Source organism: Rutilus rutilus (assembly GCF_951802725.1).
Source record: "Rutilus rutilus genome assembly, chromosome: 16".
Lineage (NCBI taxonomy): Eukaryota > Metazoa > Chordata > Actinopteri > Cypriniformes > Leuciscidae > Rutilus > Rutilus rutilus.
Window position 1 is genome coordinate 8143966 of NC_140224.1, and position 25062 is coordinate 8169027.

Below are 25062 nucleotides of genomic sequence, written 5' to 3' on the forward strand. Positions count from 1 at the left end.
ACGTTTGATAAGTTGATGATAATTTATCATCATATCTCTATTAGCTCTATCATGACAATGAAACTGTCCATTTTATTAACCTTACAGGAGAAAGAGACTGTTGATTGGTGGAGCAAGTTTTATGCTTCTGTTGGAGAGAGTGAGAAATGCCGCCCATACCTTGACAAAGGTTATGACACATTAGAAGTGAGTTCTGTCTAGCTAAACAATGCAGATATGAATATTTATTTAATGTTACATTTAATAAATGACTAAATATCTTTCTAGATTTAAGGTATGTTATTGCATAGACTAAGGCTTTGAAAGCACCACGAAAGTTGTGCTATTCTTCTCAAGCCGTACATTTGCTGTGTGAGGAACAGATTTTTGTTATTATTTGGTCATTTCTTTAGATTTTCGAAGGCGTTATTTACTGTAGATCATAACGTCCGCCCTAGCTTTCCTTAGTGCATTCATGAATGCTCATGAAGTACAGATGTCTGATTTGTGAACGAAATTTTTCTTTTGAATCTGATCTTTTGAATGAATGAGTTGGTCCAGTTCTCAAAATCTGGACTAATTAAGTTCACTGATTTAGTGATCTGGATGAGCGGTTAACAACTCATTGGAGAAAAAGATTTTCCGTGAATAACAACTGTTCCTTACACAAAGCTATTGCATGACTTTAGAATACTTAGATCCGCAAAGGTTATTTTTACTGGAGTTCTTGTGTTGTTTAGTACTTGTACCCATGTTCTTGTTTTGTTGGCTTTCATAGGTGTATGACTGTGAGCTTGAAAGTGTAAATGAATTCATGGGTCTTACCGATTTCTGCAAAACATTCAAATTGCAACGTGGGAAAAAAGAAAGTGACGATGATGATCCCGCTGTAGTTGGAGAATTCAAGGCAAGATGTTTTATTAATTTGGTCTACAAATGAATGGATTTGGTGCTATAACATGCTACAATGTTTTTTTTTTGGGGGGGGGGGGGGGTATTCTGCATCAATTGGAAATGTCACATAGAATTAAAATGGTTTGAAAACAGCATTTCATGTTCTTAGTTGTGTAAAATGTTATTAATCTTCGGTGTCACATTATCCTTCATAAATCATTCTAATATGCTGATGCTAATTCTAATAATTCCAATTGATTGTTTTCAGGGCTCCTTTAAGGTCTACCCATTGCCAGATGATCCAGGGGTGGCTCCTCCACCACGTCAGTTCAGAGAGCTGCCCGACAGCGTCTCTCAGGAGTGTGTGGTCAGAATCTACGTGGTTCAAGCCATCGATCTGCAACCCAAAGACAACAATGGCAAAGTACTTTTTATCGTTTAGCATTTTAGAAAACTAATTTTGAGTGTCAGTTACTCAATTTGTTGAATTCCTAAGTAAAAAGAAAACGCAACGTTCCTTTTCTTTTTCAGTGTGACCCATACATCAAAATCTCTTTGGGGAAAAAGTCTATTGATGACAGAGACAACTATGTGCCGTATTCACTCAACCCCGTGTTTGGAAGGTAATGAATGCCATAGATTTATGATCTAAACTGACCTATAACTGACCTATAACCGTTTTCTGTTCTCTCAACAGAATGTTTGAAATGACATGCTTCCTCCCACAAGACAAAGACCTGAAAATTGCCGTCTATGACTTTGATTTGCTCACCCATGATGAGAAAGTTGGGGAGACAGTGATTGACTTGGAAAACCGCTTTCTTTCTCTCTTCGGTTCCTACTGTGGTTTACCCCAGACATATTGCATGTGAGACCCATACAATTTATTTAATGCAAACTTAGTATTTTCATTGAGGACAACAGTAAAGACATTAGTTAACTAATGTATTATTTATTAAATAGTTCTGGATCAAACCAGTGGCGCGATCAGCTCAAACCATCTCAGATTCTTGAACATCATGCCCGTTTGAAAGGATTGAGTCGACCCAGGAGTGAAGACAATGGAAACACTTTATCCTTTGGTGGCCGATTATATTGCCTCTCTGACTTTGGTGATTTTAAGAGCTATTTGATTTTTTGAACACCATTATGATGGCTTGACAAACTGTTAATGTATTATATTATAAAAGCTGTTTGAAAGTTGTAGTCAATACTTTGTCAAGCCAACATTCAAAGCTGTCTAGTTATACCTTATGTATGCATTTCAGAAGCGAACAAGAAAATTCACGAACACCTGGGTCCGCCAAGTGAACGGATCGCCCTGCACGTCCTCAGAACTCAAGGCCTTGTTCCGGAGCATGTTGAAACCAGAACTCTTTTTAGTAGCTTCCAACCGACTCTCCCTCAGGTGTGAGGCTGCTTACTAGCTGGTTGTTCCTGTGATATACTTTATAGGCCCCTTTTTGTTTGAAAGCAAGCTCAAAACACTGCTTTATCTGTTTTATAGGGAAAACTCCAGATGTGGGTTGACATTTTCCCCAAAGGCCTTGGGCCTCCTGGACCTCCTTTTGACATATCTCCACGCAAGGCAAAAAAGTGAGAAGAAATTGGTACTTTCAATTCTACTTTTATGTTTATCGACGATAGACTTATGTTGAATCTTTTTATTAGACACTTTCTGCGAGTCATCGTTTGGAACACGTCTGACGTGGTTTTGGATGAAACCAGCATTACTGGTGAAAATATGAGTGACGTCTATGTAAAGGGGTATGTAAAAAATCTTTGCTGTCTCTTAAGGCAAGACACTACAGACAATACCATTGTTTTGTTTTTGAGATTTTAGGCTATTTTGCTTTCATAAGATGTGTTATTTCAGTCTAGTGGAAAGAAAATACCCAAAATACACATTTAAGTGGGCTTATATATATATATATATATATATATATATGTGTATATATATATATATATATATATATATATGTATGTGTGTGTTTGTTTGTTTGTTTGTTTCAATAACCTTACATATCTTTAAATACTGTTTTCTCAAAATGTTTTTTTTCTCACACACTGAGCCAGAAATCTCCACTTCAGCAATCACACTTAAATACACAAAACTTTGACCCATCAATATACTGAAGGTTTTTACAGAGGGGTTTGGTCATATATCATTCCCCTGATTTATTTAACATTTATTTCCTAAAAACATGGTTATTTTAATGTACATTTTTTATATTATATGACAGTATTTTCTGATTTATGGAATGATAAAAAGAGATATTAGAGTTAAAGGTTTTTAGGTAGGGGATTTTGTCAACAAAATGAAACAAACATTTTGAACCTGGCTTTATCTTCTGTTATGGAAATGTAGGCGAATGAGTTAATATTTATAAAGATAGTCTAATTTGCATATTCAAAACAATTGTCTTTATGTACTATAATTAATAGATATCACCATATTTCCCTGATTCTGATAGGTTAAATTTCTAGCCTTATTCACTTGGTGTCTTGTTTTGAGGTGCCCCTATTATGCTATTTTAAAGATTCCTAATTTTGTTTGAGGTCTCCTACCATAGGTTTACATGCATCCAAGCTCAAAAAACACTTTCATTTTCTCAATATACATTGCAGCATCACCTCTTTTCTCACAGCGCCTAAAATGGTTTGATCAAGGTTTCTGTCTCTCTAAACCCCTCCAATCCGAGAGCATACTCTGCTCTGATTGGTCAGATGGCCTAGTCTTTTGTGATTGGTCTATCGTGTGTCAGAAATGAAACGCCCATTGCCATATCTGAATTTCAGCTCCAGAGGCTTCCTGAGCACTTGAAACGCAGTGATACGAACACAAACAATGGCGTTGGCTTTACAGTATCAACTCGAACCAGAGTCCTCATCCTTCGCAAGTGGATTTGCTTTCGTAGCGTAGAACAGTGTCTTCTCAACATGAAACAAACTCTTCCAGGCCTCAGCTACAACTACAGTGTTCGCGGGCAGCCAATGAGGACCTTAGGCTGGCATATTGCAGGCATATTGGCATTTGTTACAAGCCTGAACCCTGCGTAGGTTCGAGCAGGAAGTAAGACTGTAATTGCTAATTACTTGTTTCAGGCAGTTCAGAACCGATTCTGTCTTTTTGGAGACAAGAACTATCTACTCTTTGATATTTTGCAAAACCTTTTACATTAATAAACAGCTTTATTATTATTATATAGGTAATATCCAAAAAAAGCATAATGGGGCACTTTAATGTGTTTTATGAAATACATTTCTTATTTTTCAATACATTCATGCATTTGTGTCTTTGATTAGTTGGATGCCGGGTATGGAAGAAGATAAGCAAAAAACAGACGTCCATTATCGCTCTTTGGATGGCGATGGAAATTTCAACTGGAGATTTGTCTTTGGATTTGAATACCTGCCTGCGGAGCAGCTATGTCTTGTATCTAAAAAGGTAATTTAGATTGGCTGTTTAATATGTGTTATGAAAAGCACTGGGACGTATTAAAATATTCTCTTTCTTTTACAATAAAAAAAGGAGCATTTCTGGAGCCTTGACAAATCAGAGTTTAGAATCCCACCCAAACTGATTGTTCAAATATGGGATAACGACAAATTCTCACTGGATGATTACCTAGGTGAGATGTCTGTATGCAGCTCCTTTCTGAGCTTTTGGGAATTGTTTTTTTTTTTTACATTTTTGGGTCCTCTTGTGTATTATCTCTCTTGTGTTACAGGTGCTATTGAACTTGATCTGCACCACCTCATCAACCCTTCCAAAACACCAGAGAAATGTAACCTCAGCATGGTGCCGGATGGAACTACGCTTCCAAAATCAGATCAATTCAAGTCTCTTTTTGACCAGAAGACAGTTAGAGGATGGTGGCCATGCTACATGGATAAAGATGGGAAGAGGGAGCTTGGTGTAAGTACAGCTAATGCAAATAATCTTGTCTTTTTGTGTGTGTGTGTTCCTGTATGGTGTAGTATGACATAGATTTTTCATGATCCAGTCAATTCCCAATAGATATTAAATCCTGTATGTATGTTCACCAATTTTCAACCCACTTTGTATTGTTTCAATGTTGGTAGTATATGTAAATGAACAATGTTTACTTTTCGTTTTACCTGGTCCGAGAAATTCACGTTTATTTGTAAGCAGATTTTTGACTTTTGACAACTCCAGGGGTTTCGTGAAAACTTCAGATTGTATTTAAGCATTTTTGTATCCCCGACCACGGACAGATGGATAGTAAGAGGGGTATTAACAAAAGTTATTGTAAGAATAGGTTCATCACTGAAAAATGTTATCCCACTTTGTCTACTCTTTACACAGAATTATGGTAAATTGGAACACTGTCAACAGATTTCTTACCTGTAGGCAAAAATATGATGTTTCGGGGGGTTGGGCAGAAGCTTCTCCCTGCTCCTTTTGTTCCAAATCAACTGACAGAACAACCGTTTATTTTATTTCATTTCATTTCATTATTGACCTAAAACACTGTGTTCAGAGTCATCCTGTTTGATATTGAGACTACAAGCACGGATGTCAGATTTTCCGCTGTGGCGTTCTCTCCATATTTATGATTCTTTGCAGCCTTTAATGCTCTGGATCCTTTACTGGAAACCAAAAATAACTCGCACCCGTTAAACATTTACTTTGGATACTTGCACCTTGCAACATTACAAGTCAACACCATTGTGACTAAGTTTGTTAAAAAGTATTCCCTACTCAAGGCTTCAATAGGAGCAGACCTATTGACTTCCATAGTATTTTTTTTTTTTTTTTTTTTTTCTACTATTGAAGTCAATGGGGTCCATCAACTGTATTCTTTTAATTGGGCCTTGTTTATATGTTGTTTCAGGGAAAGGTGGAGTTGACTTTGGAGATTGTGAATGAGAAGGAAGCGGATGAGAGACCTGCTGGAAAAGGCAGAGATGAGCCCAATATGAATCCGAAACTGGATCCTCCTAAGTAATTGAGTTCTCGCTTTATATATGTTTATTGTTCTGTGTGTTAACAGAAGATGACCTCAAGATTTGTTTCTCTTTTAAACCTCTCAGGCGACCCGAAACCTCATTCTTTTGGTTCTCAAGTCCATGCAAGACGTGCAAGTTCATAGTGTGGCGAAAATTTAAGTGGATGTTCATCGGCCTGATTGTGCTAGTCTTGGTGCTGTTATTCATTGGGATCTTGTTGTATTCATTACCAGTAAGGACTCACTTCATCAATCCTTTCACAAAGGTTATGTTCAGACTTTTCACTTAAGATGTACAATGCTAATTCATTATTTTTTTTTTCAGAACTACATCTCCATGAAAATCGTCAAACCCTTCAATTGAGTGCAGGAGGAGTTCAACTTTTTGTTGTTTTAGCCATGTAATGTATTTGGCATGATCAGGGTTTCACACAGTGAAAGCAGTTAACAGAAATGGTTCATACAGACCATCAATACAGTGTTCGTTTTGTTGTGGTTGTTCATTTTTCATGTGGTTGTTTAGGTGTTTTCCATTAATCACTCTTTTGCACCATTATTACATTTCATCATGAATTTTCACTTTTTTGGTCAGGTTTCACTGATGTTTGGAAACATTTGTACACAAACCATGAAGTGTTTTCTATTGTGAAAAATCTTTTATTGTATTATATTCTCAGATCATTTTAAAGTGTATTGGTTAAAGTTATTAAATTGTTAAATAAAGACACAATAATATGTTTGTTTAAATTGTGTCCATTTGTTTTTGTGTAAATTTAAATTGTCCAAATGTTTCAAGTGTAAGTCTATTGGTCCTGATGCATGTATTCTGGGATTGTGATATGATCAAAGCTTACTGGAAAGAAATTCCTAGAACTGGTCAGAAGATTATCTGTAAATCTTTTGCCTTGTCGGAGTAGCCGATTTACACCTTGACCATGGCCTAGAATGTGTGTTGCATTTTTGTACCTATCTGACAAGGCAAAAATTTATACTTTTGTTATGGTCCACTCCTCATATCCCTTCTGTTAATATTTGGCTGTCAAGTTGCATCCCTTTTACCATTTGAAAACTAACTTATGTTTTACACCAGAAGTCTAATAATTTCTGGCATATTTGGTCTCCTCTTAAAAAAATTTTTTGGATTGTATGTTGAATACCTTTATCTCTTGATTTCTGTTCATTTTGGTCCTACCGCCCTTTACTATACCTATCTATACAATATATTATTTGTCCCTGTTCAGGTTCTTGATTTTTAATATTAAAATCATGATATAGTTAATATCTCACAAGTGCTGTTTTTCTATCATCCGTATGATTAAAAATGTGATGTTGAGTTTATAAAAAAAGTTAATGTTTGAGTTATTAATGTACATTTGCAGATGGCTTAATGAGAAGTATGACAAGTATTATCACTGATGGTAATGTATGGACCTTTAAAAAAAAAAAAAAAAAAGTTAATGTTAAGGTACTTACATTTTAGACAATTTATTCAGCTAATGATAAAACTGAAATTTTGATCTCATACATGATGATTAAATGTTTTCCAAAAGTACTTTTCACTTCAAGTATAAAACCATTTAAATGAGGAAAAATAAACTGAATGCACCATGAAATGCATATGACAGAGCATAGTACCCTAGAACAGTGCTTCTCAAACCTATCCAGGGCCCAGCTGTTCTAAAAGTTTGGAAATCCCATGTTTTGCTATCCAGGATCAGGTAATCCATCTTACTTTTGAGCAAAATAGGGATTGGATCACCCTGATCCAGATGCACACTTTTTCAGATGACCAAATCTGGATTATTAGCGCTCTAAAATAGATCAAATATCACTTTGTAGACTACTAGCTATAGTAGCTAGCTAAAAAATATATACTAGCTATGTAAAAAACCTGTTTTTATTTGAAGAAACAAAACAATACAAACATCCCCTTCCTTTTTCACTTTAATTTCAACAGTCAGACCGTTCAGCTGACCGACAACAAATAAATACAAACAAATATACATTTTACACAAATCCATTGGAACATGTGACTTAAATCATAAAGAGGCTAAATGGCCAATAGTTAACAAAATAATGTTTAGAGCTCTTCATTTGAAGAGAGTCCCGCGTTCTGAAGCTCTGCTTTTAGGAGTTGAATCTCAGGTCTTGCTTTGGTTTGCAGCAGTTGGGTAAGAGTGATTTGTTCCTCTGCCAGATGAATCTGTATTTCTGCTCTTTCGGATTCTCATTCAACAAGTGATTTAGGCATCATCATCTTTGCTTGGGAAAGAACATTTCTGGCCCCTTTTCTGAGCTCATGTGGCAATAACTACTGGATCTACCAGTGAGGATCCACCTGGTTCCTCAACAGGACTGAGATCCAGAATAAATGCCCCTGCAATAGGAACTGTGTCGCTTTCTTTGTCAGTCATGGACTCACCAGAGATTGCGAGTTTCTACCTCCAATGATGTCAAGAACCACATCTGTGTAATCACCGCTCCTTAAGGGCCTGTTTTGGTGCATTTGCTTCAGCATGGTCCGTTGTTGCCCTGGCCTTCTTATCTTTCCATATATATTTCACTTGCTCTGTAGTTCTCTTCTGGCCACACACCATGGCATTCACTTATTGGGTGATCTCATCTCAAATATATTTTTGTTAGGCACTTCTCCACCCTTAGTAGAATTAAACTTCCTACTATTGAGGTATAACACCCTCCAGCAAGGAGAGGGTTTCTGCAACTGGGAAATTAGGTCCTTTTGAGACCATGCAACCATCTCTTTGGTGTGGTGAATGTAGAGTTTATTGGCCTTGGTCATGATTGAGTGAAGTCAACACAAGCCAAAGCACATCAGCTAAGTGATGTTTTCTGGGTGTGTTTGAAAAGACCAATCACAGAGTCGTCTTATTCAGCCTTTCTCAGAGGGCTTACATGAGTGGCATTGACATGGCAGGCATTGTCCATCGCCACCACCAGTTTGGATAGAACGAATTTCATCAAAGAGTGTATGTTGAGCGTACAAAACCACTGGAGAAGTACACATCTGTACACTGTATGCTCGCTTTTGCTTTGGGAATATTAAGTACATTGCAGACCTTATCTGCCTAGAACCCGAAGGAGTCTGTGGAAGAACAGGTCCTCATTGCTCTGTGCTTCTATGCAAAAATGGGACTTTCTACCAAGATGTTGGTGACAGTTTAGGAATGAACAAATCAAAGGTCAGTGATGTGATGAAATATGTATCAATCGCATTGGTGAGCCAAGTCAATCAATTTGTTTAATTTCCAAAGGATGACCAGACTGCCCAGAGCAAGCACATGCTTTTTCTTATGGAAAACATGCCCAATACTATTGGAGTTATTGAGCACTGATGTGCACATACAAGTGATTGGGATTGGGAGTATGTCAGTCGAAAGGGAAGGCACAGCATCAACATCTTGTGGGTGACGCTGTCGTGAAGTGACCTGGGTCTTTCCATGCTGCTCTGTACAGAGAACTCCAAAACAGCAGACCGGATGGCATAATAGGAGACAGTGCCTATCCACTCCTACCATGGCTGACGATGACCCATTTTCTTGCAGCAAACGCACCTGAGCAGACATGCTTCAACACTGCTCATAGCAAAACTAGATGTACAACTGGGCGCTTAAATGGAGTCCTCAAGAGGCACTTCGCGTGTCGTAACGTGACTACTTGCGAGTGGAATCACAGGGAGCATTGCCTTATAGTTCTGACTGGATGTGCAATAAGGGATGCAATTGTTAACAACTTTTGACTGGTTGATCTTTGATGACTGACTGTAATTAATATACTGTGACAAATGACAGTTAAAATTTAATATTTTTCTTTGCTATTGACATCTGTTTTGGGGGATTATAGGGACAACATCTTTTATTCAGGGGTGCAGGTATATTACGTCACTTTTTAGGCCATCGGCAGTTAGCATCACACTGGTTCCCTCGACAAAAACCCAGGATTTTTCCATAGGCTTTTGGATTATCGGCAAAAACTAATTTACAAACTTACTTTACGTTTATGATAGGTACATGTTTTTTCCATCACGATAATTTAAACAGATTAACTTTTTTCTCAGATGAACACAATTTTTATGAACTTTTAAGCTTAAATGCAGTCGTCAGAAGTAAAAAGCTAAAGGTAGGCTATAAACGAACTACACCACGGTCACACAACTTCAACGTTATCACCACTAATATTCCGACAACTCTTTCAGTTTTTAACTAAACATTTCCCAAGAAAGTTTGAGTTAGAATAGTTTATAAGAGCACAATTATAAGCATTACGAGGCTGTAAAAGCGGATTGAGCTGACGTTCGGCATGATGACGTTTAATCTCCCCGACAGACTCTGTAGTCTAAATTAAGCCAATTGTTAGCATTAGCAACCGCCTTTTTCCACACACATAACAACTTGTAAAAATCACAAGTGGGGTAATACTGATGTATCATATAATAAAATGTGAAAGTATCTTGATCTTATGTTCACCACAGACCTTATTTCAGCCATTTAACCATAATACATAAAACAAAACAAAAAAACATTGACTTTGGGACGATGGAACCGAAAGTGCTAAAATGCTAACTCGCTTCCGCGTTTTGGCCTACAAAGTGACGTCATACCTGTACCACTCTATTGGTAGCCCAGTGTGTACTTTATACTTAAGCACTATAAAGGTTAAACTAATCAAGAGGAAAATAAAAAGTATACATTTTTGTATATTACACTATTACAAATTGTGTATTTGCGACTAATTTTAAAGTTTTATTACATTACATATTACATTACTTATTTTTGTTGTTGAAATCCATGCTTCTGATGGGATCAGTATAATCCAGATTATTATAAAAAAAAATTCTCCCAATCTTGCAACAAAAAAAAACACAAAAAAACACAAACTGGCCATTTAATCCAGATCAAAATCAAGATTGGATTTTGTGATCTATTCCGATTTCAGAATCCTTTTTTCTTTTGAACAACCTATGTTCAAGATTTGATCCAATCCGATAGTCATAATCCAATCAGATTAGTTTTGAACAACTGGCCCCAGGTGCATCAGAGCAGGTTTCTCTTAATTTTAATATTAATTTGTAATTAAAAAACGTTAAAAATGTTACAGTACAAGCCCTCCTTAAGGGATATGCTGGGGGAAAAGATACAAGTGGGTGTTAATATCTCATTATAAAATATGCTACAATTATGACCAAAGTATAGTAAAATGAAAATAAATTCCATAAATCAAAAATAATGGATATGTCATAGGTCATAATATGCCATAATTAAATATAAAGGCGCTGTATAAATAAAACTTTATTTATATTACAATAAACATTATTAATAATTACAAATAAATTTAAAAAGTAAAACAAGGTAATAATGCTTGGCGGATATGACGTCGTTTCTCAAGGTCAAGTGCGTGACGTAATATTTAAATAGCCACCTGAGGCGTGATTAGAGAAACGACTCAACAATTAACGCCGCGACATCATACTGTAATGTGAAGCGAAGACGATCTAACGCACGAACGTTCAATGCTTAACTACAGTTCAGTTCTTATAGCTTATAGCTCTGAGAGAAAAATAACGACGTTTGAACAGGTAAATTACTTTAAGTTCTGTTTGAGCTGCTAACTGGCTAGTCAACTCCGACAGGTCCTGTTGATTCAATATTTACCTTAACGTTACCCAAAACTAGGTTTCCCTTTGCCGTTATAGCAAAGTATACATTTTCTCCATGGCGTTTGGTACGTTTATTGTGCGTTTTAATGAATCATCATTGTGTGAAATGCTGTGTTTTATTTAATGTTGGATGATGTATTGTTTGTCGTGTTTGTATTTCGCGGCGGTAGGCCGATGCTCTTCTCATTGGTTCGTTCAGTCGCTTTCCCTTGATGATGCGATATTTGAGCTGCCGGAGGGCAGGCTGCCACATATGGATTATAATGGTATAACGGTGAAACTGGTGCTTTTTCTTCTGTTGAAGGCTGGGATTTTTGAGGTTGGAGGACTCCAGACCCGTCCAAGTAAGTCTCCTATTTCTCCATAGATGAAGCGAAGACGCTGCATTTGTATGAGACCGCGTATTATCATGAAACCTGCTTAGGGAATAATACAGCACACTGCCGGGCGATTGACTGCACGTTTGCTTAAAATATTTAGCGTTGATTTGTATATATTTATATTTTTCACATTTGTGTAGCTTAAATGTATCCACACTGCATCCACAAAACAGTAACGTTATGCTTAATGCAATTACACTGTCGTACATGAGAGATTGTCTCTGTCGTTGTACACACACCCTCCTTCCGTCCACAAGCTCAGACTTCAACTTTTTTTTGGTGTTTTAATAATATAAATTATAAATAGCTTGTCTTTAATTCTTGTGTTATGAAAATCCGACACTCATTTATAGGTTAGACCTGTCTGTCATTGCTTGTCCTGTTGTCTAAAGACTTGACTTCACTATTATTATTAGGGGCCAAGCACCGAAGGTGCGGAGGCACCTATTGTTTTTGTTCCGGTTCTTATTATTAGGGGCCAAGCACCGAAGGTGCGGAGGCACCTATTGTGTTTGTTCCGGTTCTTATTAGGGGCCAAGCACCGAAGGTGCGGAGGCACCTATTGTGTTTGTTCCGGTTCTTATTATTATTATTCTTCTTCCGACTGGGCGTCTATGGCAGCCCATAGAACCGATTGCGGGAAAGTTGTTTTGGTTTGACATTCTGATAGAGGACAGTCCCAACATTAAATACACCAATTTTTGTGTTTCTAAGTCATTCCCTCTAGCGCCACCACCTGTCCAAAGTTTCACTTTTATTTTGCTAATAACTTTTGAACCGTAAGGCCAATCAACAAAATTCTTTTTTCCTCTTATTTCTGAGCTCATGCCGATTCGATTGCACCCTATGATTTCATTTTCCGTCATATAAATATGGCCGCCATTTTTAATTTTCTGAAAAAGCTACTTTTTCGAACTCGTCCTAGCCGGTTTGTCCGATTTGCACGAAAATTGAACCAGATCATCTTCAGGCAGTGTTGACCAAAAGTTATGGAATTCAAATTGATTCGTCAAACCGTTTTCGATAAACGCACGAATACATTTTACGTAGCTCTAGCAAAAACAGTCGTAAGGCTGTATCTCCGCAACGGTTTATCGTATTCAGACCAAACTTGGTACATGTACTCACAAGCATGACCTGAGGCTACATGCTGCGTTTCGGCGCAGCGCCACCTACTGGTCCGGAGTTATGAAAAATGGCTATTTTTGCTTATAACTTCTGAACAGTTTGTCCAAAAATCATAAAATTGGTATCGTTACATTCAGGGCAATATGCCGATTCGTATGATATCCAGTTTTACCATATCGGCCCTTTTGACTGTCGGCCATTTTGAATTTTGTGCTAAAATACTGTATTTTAAGAATGCATGAACGAATTGTTACGAAACTTGGTATGGGTCATCAGCACGTTGTCCTGAAGGAGCGTGAGAAGTTTCGAAACAGCGACACCTAGTGGTGAATTTTTTTTTTCAAATGCTTATAACTTTGGGTGTGGTCAACTTATTTTCACGAGACTCATCTAATTAGACTCCTGAAACCTTGCCGAGTCCTACGATACCAAACATGCTAGGTTTTGCCTTACGGTTTGTGTAGCGTTGTGATTTAGCGCTTAAAAAACATTTGGCTATATCTTCGAAACCGCTAGTCCGATCGAGACGAAACCACCGTCAGAAGTTTGGAAACATAGGTCGATAGCTATACGCCAATGCCCAAATGCGAAAATATTGATGTTTAGGGGTAGTAAATTCCAAACAAAGTCATGTGTCAGTCATTTTTTACGTGTTTTTTCATATAAATGCCTATAACTCTGAAGCAAATTGAGATTTTTTCACCAAAACTGACACACATATGTATGGGCTCACTCTGAGGACACGTAAAAAAAATTGTGAGACTGAGCCTCTTGGTGGCGCTATAATAGAACAAAACATAAAATTCCCATTGACTTCAATACAGTTTTGTGAAATAAAATGCTATTTTCATTAAAAACCTACTTTTTCGAACTCCTCCTACACCGTTTGTCCGATTTTCACCAAAATCGAATCATATCATCTCCAGACCGTGCCGACTGAAAGTTATGGATTTCGTGTCGATTGACGAAACCGTTTTCGTATAGCGCAGCAGCAAATTTGAGGCATGATGCTAAAAGCATTATTCAGGCTTTATGTCTGCAATGCCTTGACATATTGACACCAAACTTTGCATGTGTCATTGTCACTTCACTCTGACCACATCACATCAGTTTTGTAACTGCACCACCTATTGGTCGAAAGTGATAATCCATTACATCATATTTTTAATTATTGTTTCTATGATTTTTCAGCCATTTTGCCTAAAATCCTCTTTAAATGTCTTTAATTGCTCATTGTTGCAGTTGGTCTGACACTTTCAAACATGTCGAAATGTCTTGTCGTCTTATTCTGCTTGGCCCCGGTAATTGCTGCTTGCAGCTATATTTATTATTATTCTTCTTCCGACTGGGCGTCTATGGCAGCCCATAGAACCGATTGCGGGAAAGTTGTTTTGGTTTGACATTCTGATAGAGGACAGTCCCAACATTAAATACACCAATTTTTGTGTTTCTAAGTCATTCCCTCTAGCGCCACCACCTGTCCAAAGTTTCACTTTTATTTTGCTAATAACTTTTGAACCGTAAGGCCAATCAACAAAATTCTTTTTTCCTCTTATTTCTGAGCTCATGCCGATTCGATTGCACCCTATGACGTCATTTTCCGTCATATAAATATGGCCGCCATTTTTAATTTTCCGAAAAAGCTACTTTTTCGAACTCGTCCTAGACGGTTTGTCCGATTTGCACGAAAATTGAACCAGATCATCTTCAGGCAGTGTTGACCAAAAGTTATGGAATTCAAATTGATTCGTCAAACCGTTTTCGATAAACGCACGAATACATTTTACGTAGCGCTAGCAAAAACAGTCGTAAGGCTGTATCTCCGCAAAGGTTTATCGTATTCAGACCAAACTTGGTACATGTACTCACAAGCATGACCTGAGGCTACATGCTGCGTTTCGGCGCAGCGCCACCTACTGGTCCGGAGATATGAAAAATGGCTATTTTTGCTTATAACTTCTGAACAGTTTGTCCAAAAATCATAAAATTGGTCTCGTTAGATTCAGGGCAACATGCCGAGTCGACTGATGTCCAATTTGACCATATCGGTCATTTTGGCTGTCGGCCATTTTGAATTTTGTGCTAAAATTCTGTATTTTATGACCGCATGAACGGATTGTTACGAAACGTGGTATGGGTCATCAGCACAATGCCCTGAATGAGCCTGAGAAGTTTCGAAACAGCGCCACCTAGTGGTGAATTTTTTTTTTCAAATGCTTATAACTTTGGGTGTGGTCAACTTATTTTCACGAAACTCATCTTTTTAGACTCCTGAATCGTTGCCGAGTCCTACGATACCAAACATGCTAGGTTTCGCCTTACGGTTTGTGTAGCGTTGTGATTTAGCGCTTAAAAAACATTTGGCTATATCTTCGAAACCGCTAGTCCGATCGAGACGAAACCACCGTCAGAAGTTTGGAAACATAGGTCGATAGCTATACGCCAATGCCCAAATGCGAAAATATTGATGTTTAGGGGTAGTAAATTCCAAACAAAGTCATGTGTCAGTCATTTTTTACGTGTTTTTTCATATAAATGCCTATAACTCTGAAGCAAATTGAGATTTTTTCACCAAAACTGACACACATATGTATGGGCTCACTCTGAGGACACGTAAAAAAAATTGTGAGACTGAGCCTCTTGGTGGCGCTATAATAGAACAAAACATAAAATTCCCATTGACTTCAATACAGTTTTGTGAAATAAAATGCTATTTTCATTAAAAACCTACTTTTTCGAACTCCTCCTACACCGTTTGTCCGATTTTCACCAAAATCGAATCATATCATCTCCAGACCGTGCCGACTGAAAGTTATGGATTTCGTGTCGATTGACGAAACCGTTTTCGTATAGCGCAGCAGCAAATTTGAGGCATGATGCTAAAAGCATTATTCAGGCTTTATGTCTGCAATGCCTTGACATATTGACACCAAACTTTGCATGTGTCATTGTCACTTCACTCTGACCACATCACATCAGTTTTGTAACTGCACCACCTATTGGTCGAAAGTGATAATCCATTACATCATATTTTTAATTATTGTTTCTATGATTTTTCAGCCATTTTGCCTAAAATCCTCTTTAAATGTCTTTAATTGCTCATTGTTGCAGTTGGTCTGACACTTTCAAACATGTCGAAATGTCTTGTCGTCTTATTCTGCTTGGCCCCGGTAATTGCTGCTTGCAGCTATATTTATTATTATTATTATTATTATTCTTCTTCTTCTTCTTCCGCCATGGGAGTCTATGGCAGCCCATAGAACCGCTTGCGGGAAAGTTATGAAATTTGGCACAATGATAGAGGACAGTCCAAAAAGTCACCATACCAAATTTGGTGTCTTAAAACCAATCCCTCTAGCGCCACCACCTGTCCAAAGTTTCACTTTTATTTTGCTAATAACTTTTGAAGCGTAAGGCCAATCAACAAAATTCTTTTTTCCTCTGATTCCTGAGCTCATGCTGATTCGATTGCACCCTATGACGTCATTTTCCGGCTTATAAATATGGCCGCCATTTTGAATGTGCTGAAAAAGCTACTTTTTCGAACTCGTCCTAGACGGTTTGTCCGATTTGCACGAAAATTGAACCAGATCATCTTCAGGCAGTGCTGACAAAAAGTTATGGAATTCAAATTGATTCGTCAAACCGTTTTCGATAAATGCTCGAACAAATTTTACGTAGCACCTGCAAAAACAGTCGTAAGGCTGTATCTCTGCAACGGTTTATCGTATTCAGACCAAACTTGGTACATGTCATCACAAGCATGACCTGAGGCTACATACTGCGTTTCGGCGCAGCGCCACCTACTGGTCCGGAGATATGAAAAATGGCTATTTTTGCTTATAACTTCTGAACAATTTGTCCAAAAATCATAAAATTGGTCTCGTTAGATTCAGGGCAACATGCCGAGTCGACTGATATCAAATTTTACCATATCGGCCATTTTGACTGTCGGCCATTTTGAATTTTGTGATAAAATGCTGTATTTTAAGAACGCATGAACGGATTGTTACGAAACTTGGTATGGGTCATCAGCACGATGTTCTGAAGGAGCGTGAGAAGTTTCGAAACAGCGCCACCTAGTGGTCAAAAGTTATAACGACATTTCCAAAAAGGCTAATAACTTTTGAATAAATCTGGCTACTGAAATGCCACTGGTCTTATTAGATTCCTTGGGTCAAGCCGAGAACATAGATACCAAGTTTACCTTATTTGGCCAAACTTCCTGTCCGCCATCTTGATTTTCATTCAAAACCTACTTTTTCAAACTCCTCCTAGACCGTTTGTCCGATTTTCACCAAAATCGAATCGTATCATCTCCAGACCGTGCCGACTAAAAGTTATGGATTTCGTGTGGATAGACCAAACCGTTTTCGTATAGCGCAGCAGCAAAGTTGAGGCATGATGCTAATAGCACTATTCAGGCTTTATCTCTGCAATCCCTTGAAATATTGACACCAAACTTTGTATGTGTCATTGTCACTTCACTCTGACCACATCACATCAGTTTTGTAACTGCGCCACCTATTGGTCGAAAGTGATAATGCATTAAATCATATTTTTATTGACTGTTTCTATGATTTTTCAGCCATTTCGTCTAAAATCCTCTTTAAATGTCTTTAATTGCTCATTGTTGCAGTTGGTCTGACACCTTCAGCCATGTTGGCATATCCTGTCATCTACTTGCGCTTGGCCCCGGTAATGGCTGCTTGCAGCTATATTTATTATTATTATTATTAGGAGAACATTGTGTTTCTGCTCTAATTAGTTGGACCAAGTCTGTCTGTTCTTGCTTTAGATAATTATAATAAAACAACATCGGCCTGTATTCTGTTTGTATTTTGAATGCATTAGTACATTGCAATTAATTTGATGCATGAGAGTCCAAGATTGACTGTTTTCTTGGTGTAATTGTTCTTCCAAAAAGGGCCAGTGAGCGCTCTGGTGTGTGTGAAACCTAATGCGTCACTAAAAGGACAAGTTTGCCCATTTCTAACTAGCTTTGTATTGTTACAGTGTCTGTAGTAAATGAACAGTAAGTACTGTTTCTCTCCATGTTACCTGCATGCAGATGTTTGTCAGCAAATGTGATATCCATGTGGATACATTTTTTTCTTTTACACACACACACACACACACACACACACACACACACACACACACACACACACACACACACACACACACACACACACAGTATAGTATAGTGATGAGTAGTAAATAATTGTGATCAGGATTATGTAATCAGATTCTTAAAATTAAATACTTGTAATTAAATTATATTACTTTTAAAATACTCCTAATCAAACTACTTTTTCAACTGATTACATTATTGTTATATTCACAAAATGGCTGTCAATTATTCATAATTCAATGATTCTCCCTAATTTTCCTAATTTTATCTTCTAAAAAAAGCCTATTGCTTATATATTTTTGGTAAGTCTTCCAGTTTTGTTTTCAGTGTCATTTTTGCAGGAATGCTTAGTCATAGATGCTCATTCCAGTCTCTCTGTCTGTGTGTGGGAGTCAGAAGCTGAAACATCATTCTGGATGTGTTTGTTTTACATTGTGGTTGAAAAGGATGTTATCCAACACGTAAAAAAAAAAAAAGGCGTGTTAAGCCGGGCGTGCACGGTATGATCTTTGCTGTTGTATGAGCTTGCAGGCTCTTTTTGTTGTTGTTACTTAATTTGTTGTAAAGGACCCTATTGTTTTGTTTTTGTACTTTTTGGGGAATTTTCCAGTAGCAGTTTTAACATTAAGTGACATGGCATCTGACGCACAGAAGCCAATGGCACATGTCACTATGCATATTGGCACATCCGGTCTTCATTGGCATGTGCCAGTGGATAGTGGCATGTGTCACTGACATCGCGACACACTGACACCTGACTGACACCGAGTCAGTGTCAGTGACACATGCCACTATCCACCACTGGCACATGCCAATAATGTCAGTGACACATGCCACGATCCACTGGCACATGCCAATGAAGACCGGATGTGCCAATATGCATAGTGACGTGCCATTGGCTTCTGTGCGTCAGATGCCATGTCACTTAATGTTAATACCGCCTCTTGAATTTTCCCCGCCAAAACTTTCAGGCATTTTTGTGGCCCTAACATGCTCAAACTTTTGAAACCTTGCACATCCTTTGCAATCGTGTGGAAGGGTGCTATAACTTCTGCATACATTGATTTTGATGAAACTTCTGCTGTGTGTTCGTTGTAGGAGGCCGATCACAAAGCAATTGTGAGTTAAAAAAAATTCAAATAACTCAAGTCAACCACTATGCTTGGCAGAATAGATGGTATTCCTCGCCGCTTATGCTGGTCCTCCTCCTGAGTGTGAGCACTCTGACATGACCATACAGCATAAGCAGCGAGGAATACCATCTACTCTGGCAAGCATACTAGTATGTGGTTATCATGGGACTTCTACTTGTGTGCTGATCATGTGACTCTAGTAGGTGTATATTTGCCAGAGTTACTTCCTGTTTACAACTGAAGATTGTGTTTGGATGAACACCGAAATGTCTTGTTAATTTGTTTGTATTTAGTCCAGTGACTTTTAATAAATAATGTAACATTTTATTACCTGGATGTTTTAGATGTCATTAATCCATTAAGACTATTGAGAGTCAGAGTCATGGCGCCACCAACTGGCTGCACGAATTGTCACTTTAAAAATGCTTTGAAATCGGCCTCTTATTTTTACCCGCTTTGCTTCAAACTTCATCAGAATAATGTCAAGACAACTTAATAACAACTTAAGGATTCTTAATATCTTGAATGCTATTGCCATGGCAATGTGTCAAACTTTAATGTTCTTTTAAGTTGTTTTTGAGACTCTTAGCATGCTTCAAATTGCATGAATCTTGCCAGTAGCAGAGTATGCGGAGCAGTGTTGCCAACTTAGCGCCTTTGTCGCTATTTTTAGCGACTTTTCAGACCCCTTTAGCAACATTTTTTCAAAAAAGCGACTAGCGACAAATCTAGCTACTTTTTGGACAAACCTCAGTAACCTCCAAATGTTGCCATCACAGTCCTGCGAGCGCGAGGTTTGCGTTCTTCTTGCCGTTACACACCTCACTCTGCGTCTACCCTGTTCAGTGAATGGCTGAGAGAGGAGCAGCAGCACGGCAGCTGACAGACGTGAATGAGCAGTATTGTTTCCGCGGACTTATCACTTATCTTTTGTTTTATATTTAAAGAATTTAGTTTGCGCATTTTATTTTATTACTTGTGCTTATCACTTGTAATACTCACTATCACAGTGCTTTAGTAGTTCACCCAGTTCCCGAACTCTCTCAATTCAGATAATTTTACACATATAAAAAATAGTCATTCAACAGCTACCCGTTCTATTGTCTTACAAAAAAATATATTAAATTAGATACATTTTTATTAGACATTCGGCTATATTATATTATATTATATTATATTATATTATATTATAGTATGTTATATTAAAATACAGTATGTGAGCATGATTTTAACAATAAAAAACATTAGGCAGGCAGAACGCAAGTACACCGCGATGACGTCATGAATATGCTAATTGACGTATGACGTCATCTAGCGACATTTAGCGACTTTTAGGGGAGGCGTTAGCTACTTTCCTTTGAAAATAGTTGGCAACACTGATGCGGAGTGGAGCGGCAACAATTTCCCCTCCGCGCTCCAAGCATTTAATGATCACTCCGCTCCGGCTTCACCATTTACCGCTCCCCGTTCCACTCCTCGCTCACTGATATCAGAAACACCGCTCCGAGGAAATTGCGAATAAAGTATTAAGTATGCTTTGAAATCTCGCAAAAGTTCTGCTCATAATATATATGCATATTAAATCCAAAAAATAAATAATACTAGGAGAATAGTTTGTGGTTTATTGGATAGTGTGCGAACTTTTCCTTTGACATGCTAAGCTTATTACATGGTTGTCAGCATTAAAAGTTAAATCCTTGCCTTTTTTTTTTTTGCAGTGCACATTTTGTCTGGAAAGAATGACTGTTTTCATCAGTTATTTTATCTACGGGTCGCTACATATTTCTGCTCATTCGAAATCAAATACAGACAGCACTGTAAGATTACATTTGTTTGAATGCAGGTTATTAGTGAGAGCACATTTTAAACGGGTAACACTTATTCACACGCAATCGCTCCTTCACCCGATCTCATGAAAGAGCGTATCTATAGCACAAATTTGATTGCTTGTACCATTTTTTTTCCCCGCCAAAAATATTTTTTGCGTGCATATGATACGCAATTTGCGCATGCATGATAAGCACTTTATGGCGTGTAATACGCATGCACTCCACACCCCTAATTCTACCCAAGGGGTTTAGTGCTTATCATTTGCACGCAAAAACTATTTTTGCCGTATAAATGGCACGAGAAATAAAATTTGTGCTATATATGTGCACTTTCATGAGATCGTGTTGCAGCATCATATTCAGTAGGCTTGAGAACTATAACCTATCGCAGCCATTTGAGTGATCCATCTGTATCATGCTAGCTAAATGTGTTAAAAGTGTGAATCCTTACTAAAAATGCAGTTCTATAATGGGCCGTTGGCATGAATTGTATTCGTGATGGAGCGCTCTCAGAGCGAGTGAAAACCACGACGCTCCGACTTTTTAAAAATCCACTTCCCACTCCATTCAAAATCACACCACTCTGCTCCCACTCCTCTCCGCTCACATGTATTCTGGCCAGTAGACATGGGCAAAGCCTAGAAATGGGTGTGGTGGAGGGGCTCAGTAGCGCCATCTTTTGACTAAAGTGGGGGGTTAGTTTTTACCTACAGTCACTTCTCTACGTAAATTATAATCTCTTGGTGGTTTAGAGTTTAACCCTATCATTGCTGTGTGGTTTTGCCTGCATTACAGGATAAGAAATATCTTAGGACTCCGTTTCGATCAGTTTTAATGGTAGAATAAACGCATAGAATCAGTTTATTTGTGGTGCACTGACAACATGGTTTAATAAGGTTTTAAAATAAAGAAATACTTACAGACTTAAAAAATTGAGCTGCAAATGATAACTTCACACTCATTTGAAAGTGACCTAACAGCCTATGACATGAAATTCATCAATTTAAATGATCTTATGGATGTGGCTGTTGTGGTTCATCATAGCACCAGCTAATGTGGTATATTCAAATGACTTTGTAATTATATATTTACCCAGTGTAAATGCTTATTGCACGCCATGCCCAGTTGTCATAAATGTGTACATATACTTTTTTTTTTTATTTTTTTTTTTTTTAAGAAATTGTGTGGAAATCGTTGATGCTCTTATGGTCGCGACTCTCGTTGTATGAGAGGAATTACAAGCTGAGCAGAGTATCTTATGAGCCCCTCTCGACCTCCCGATAAATTTTAAAACCGTTCAGAGTTAGTTTGATTTTGATCAGTGTATAGGCTTTCCCCTATTTCCAAATCAAACACAACTATGTCACATATGCTAGATCAATGAATATTAAAGCCCAGTGGCTGTCACACTCAACCTCTCATTGGTTTTGTTGAAAGGAATTGCTGTGCTGTTCTCTGCTTTCACCAAATAATTTGCACACTTCTTTTTTCAATTTTTTTCTATCCTAAGCTATAGAGAAACACGCCCCAGTATTCGTGTTTAGCACGAAAGCTCGGCTAGCCGTACAGTACAGTTCTGCTGTGTACCAGTTGCTTTGACAATTATCAGGTTAACTGACTCGTAACGTGTGTGTGTGTGTGTGTGTGTGTGATGGTGCACAACCTCCCAAATGTCTGAACACCGTGTACACCCGCCTTTAAGGTCTTTCCAATTTGTTTTCTGTGATTTGGTCAGGTTTTGTTTTTTTGAATTTTTTGCATTTTTTTAACGACTGGTGTAGCTTATTGACCACATAGACTCATTGAATGATTTCTTTTCTCAGATTGTATATCCAATAAAAAGTCACCCTAGTTTCAAACCACTTCAATTGAGGAAACAAGAGAGAGAAAAAGAAATTGGTCAAATTGCAAAAGTAAATCTAACGTGCTGTAATCATATTTGCTTCCATTTTTCCAAACTTGGCTAAAATAGCATTTTACAAGTAGATCATCACTGAAAATTCCCAGGCTACAAAATGAGTTCTTCGCGGATGTGAAAATGCTTTTTACAAGTTAGAATCTTGCAATTACGGTAATTCCGACATAGCATGAACACACCTCTAGGATCTGGTGGAAGGAGCTTTTTGAGAGATGACTAGTGATTTATTGGCAAAAATCGGACTCTTTTAATTTGGAAGGAAAAATCGATTAAAACGAAAGATGATCATAAGAGAAAGTGGCATTAGTCAGCTTGATTGTAACTAGTTGTCAAATGTCACATTAGATGATTTGATATTGAAGTTGTCAATGCCATATGACCACAAGCATTTGTTGTGTAGACACTGACATCAACATGCAGGTGACAGAGCACATCTAAAGTTCAGTTAAAATGCAAACTTTATTTCGTCTAACTTTTTTTTTTTTTTTTTTTTTTTTTTTTTTTTTTTTTTTTATAAATGAACTTGTGTATATATTGTTAGGGGTTAACAGTTTAGGACCCAAGGAGGAGATGTTTGAAAGAAGACTCAGAGTCAGAATTATAATAAATTGAAGAAAAGTTTTACTGAAGATAGTTTGCAGTTTCATCAGCAGAAGTCAGCTTCAAGAATCACACAGGAGTTCGTAGGCCGCCCTGCTTACAGTTACAAAGATCACAGCAGATATACCCTTCACCAAGGTCTAAGCTACGTCCTTGCTTCAGGTTTCAGTTTCTGATTGGCTAAGAAAAAGATAAACATAGTAATTTTCCACACATATACAGATAGACTGAAGCATATCTCCATTGATTAGGCAGCTGACACTCAGACCCTGAAGTTAGGCACGTCGTGACCTTCCAGGTCGAAGATTTGGGTTGCTGGGCGCCAACATGTCCAGAACAACAACTCAGTCAATCTCCAATAATGCCAGTGGTTCCTTAACCTGTAACCAAGAAGTCTAACACACACACCGACACACGACTTCCTTGAGGTTGGATTTGGCCAGGCTCTAACTATAAACAGGAGAGTCTTCTCAAAACATCAAGATAATACATTCTTTCTTTCAAGGAGCGCTACACTTTAGTCTAACTGGAAAGTATGGCTTTAACAAAGAAATGGTCCCTTAAACTATGACTTCAATGACCCCTGTGACTTATAGTCGTCATGGTATCCTAAAAAAACAGATGTATATATTGACACGTGTTAAAGACCTTTCTCAAACAAAACATCTTTTCATATTTCATTTCTGGAAGCTAAATAAGCAAGCACTGAAGCTAAATTTCAGTAATCACACTTTATATACTTCTATAACAAAGTAAAATCTCACAAGCCTAGAGAAGTCATTCAACTCGTGATATTTAGAAGGAAAAATATTAATACCTTGATTATAATCACTCATTACATATACATTGAAGCAGCATGGATTCCAAAATCCACACCCTTCAATATAATTATTTTCCCTCTAATTAATAGCTTGTTTAAGTTATATCTTGACTTTACAGCTAAAATTTAAGTCCGAGACACTTCGTCATAGAATGTAAACCAGTGATTGGTTTAAAAATGTTTAAGCATTCTTGCCAATGCATCAAAATTGTCACAATCATTTTGGCAATTAAAAAAATTCAACAGAATTCACAACAATAGTTTAAACATTCAGAAAACCAGCATTAGCATAAATAAGACATAAAAGCACAACTAGCCAGTGAATAACAGATCTGTAACTGCACTCGCACTGACCCTGGATCAGCAGAACATCATCATTGCTCAGTCCTGCATGTTACTGCGCGGTGTAAACCGTAATGTGTCTCGGCTGATCACATGATTGGATCACCAGAGATTAATAGCAGGTGTAAACTGGGTCTGACTCTGGATTTCCTCCTTTTTTTAGCAGTTGTACAGATGCAATTCATCCCACGTTCAAAGTACAGCGATGCACCTTTAAAATGGATAGATGGCGACAGAGGTAATGAGGGAGGGACAGGC

At 37.7% G+C, this 25062-nt stretch overlaps 2 protein-coding genes across 8 annotated transcripts in view; both read left to right on the plus strand.

The window, feature by feature from the left end:
• Positions 1–7185, plus strand: part of myof (myoferlin) — a 33841-nt gene extending 26656 nt beyond the window's left edge. For all 3 annotated transcript variants that reach the window (XM_084435000.1, XM_084434999.1, XM_084435001.1), the window contains 15 exons: positions 88–186; positions 758–886; positions 1142–1297; positions 1405–1496; positions 1571–1741; positions 1837–1985; positions 2142–2281; positions 2381–2469; positions 2545–2640; positions 4180–4321; positions 4406–4505; positions 4605–4792; positions 5733–5842; positions 5932–6079; positions 6172–7185. In XM_084435000.1, the coding sequence (XP_084291126.1) occupies positions 88–186; positions 758–886; positions 1142–1297; positions 1405–1496; positions 1571–1741; positions 1837–1985; positions 2142–2281; positions 2381–2469; positions 2545–2640; positions 4180–4321; positions 4406–4505; positions 4605–4792; positions 5733–5842; positions 5932–6079; positions 6172–6210 (1848 nt within the window). In that variant the 3' untranslated portion in view covers positions 6211–7185. The remainder of the gene's footprint in view (positions 1–87; positions 187–757; positions 887–1141; positions 1298–1404; positions 1497–1570; positions 1742–1836; positions 1986–2141; positions 2282–2380; positions 2470–2544; positions 2641–4179; positions 4322–4405; positions 4506–4604; positions 4793–5732; positions 5843–5931; positions 6080–6171) is intronic.
• A 4118-nt stretch (positions 7186–11303) lies between these two features.
• The window catches only part of sun1a (Sad1 and UNC84 domain containing 1a), a 113695-nt gene continuing 99936 nt past the window's right edge, over positions 11304–25062 (plus strand). For 2 of the 5 annotated variants that reach the window (XM_084434667.1, XM_084434668.1), the window contains exon 1: positions 11304–11439. The gene's annotated coding sequence lies outside the window, so the exon portion shown is untranslated. Of the gene's footprint in view, positions 11440–11522; positions 11586–11824; positions 11865–25062 lie in introns of those variants that run through there. The other 3 variants (XM_084434665.1, XM_084434666.1, XM_084434664.1) reach the window with 3 other exon arrangements.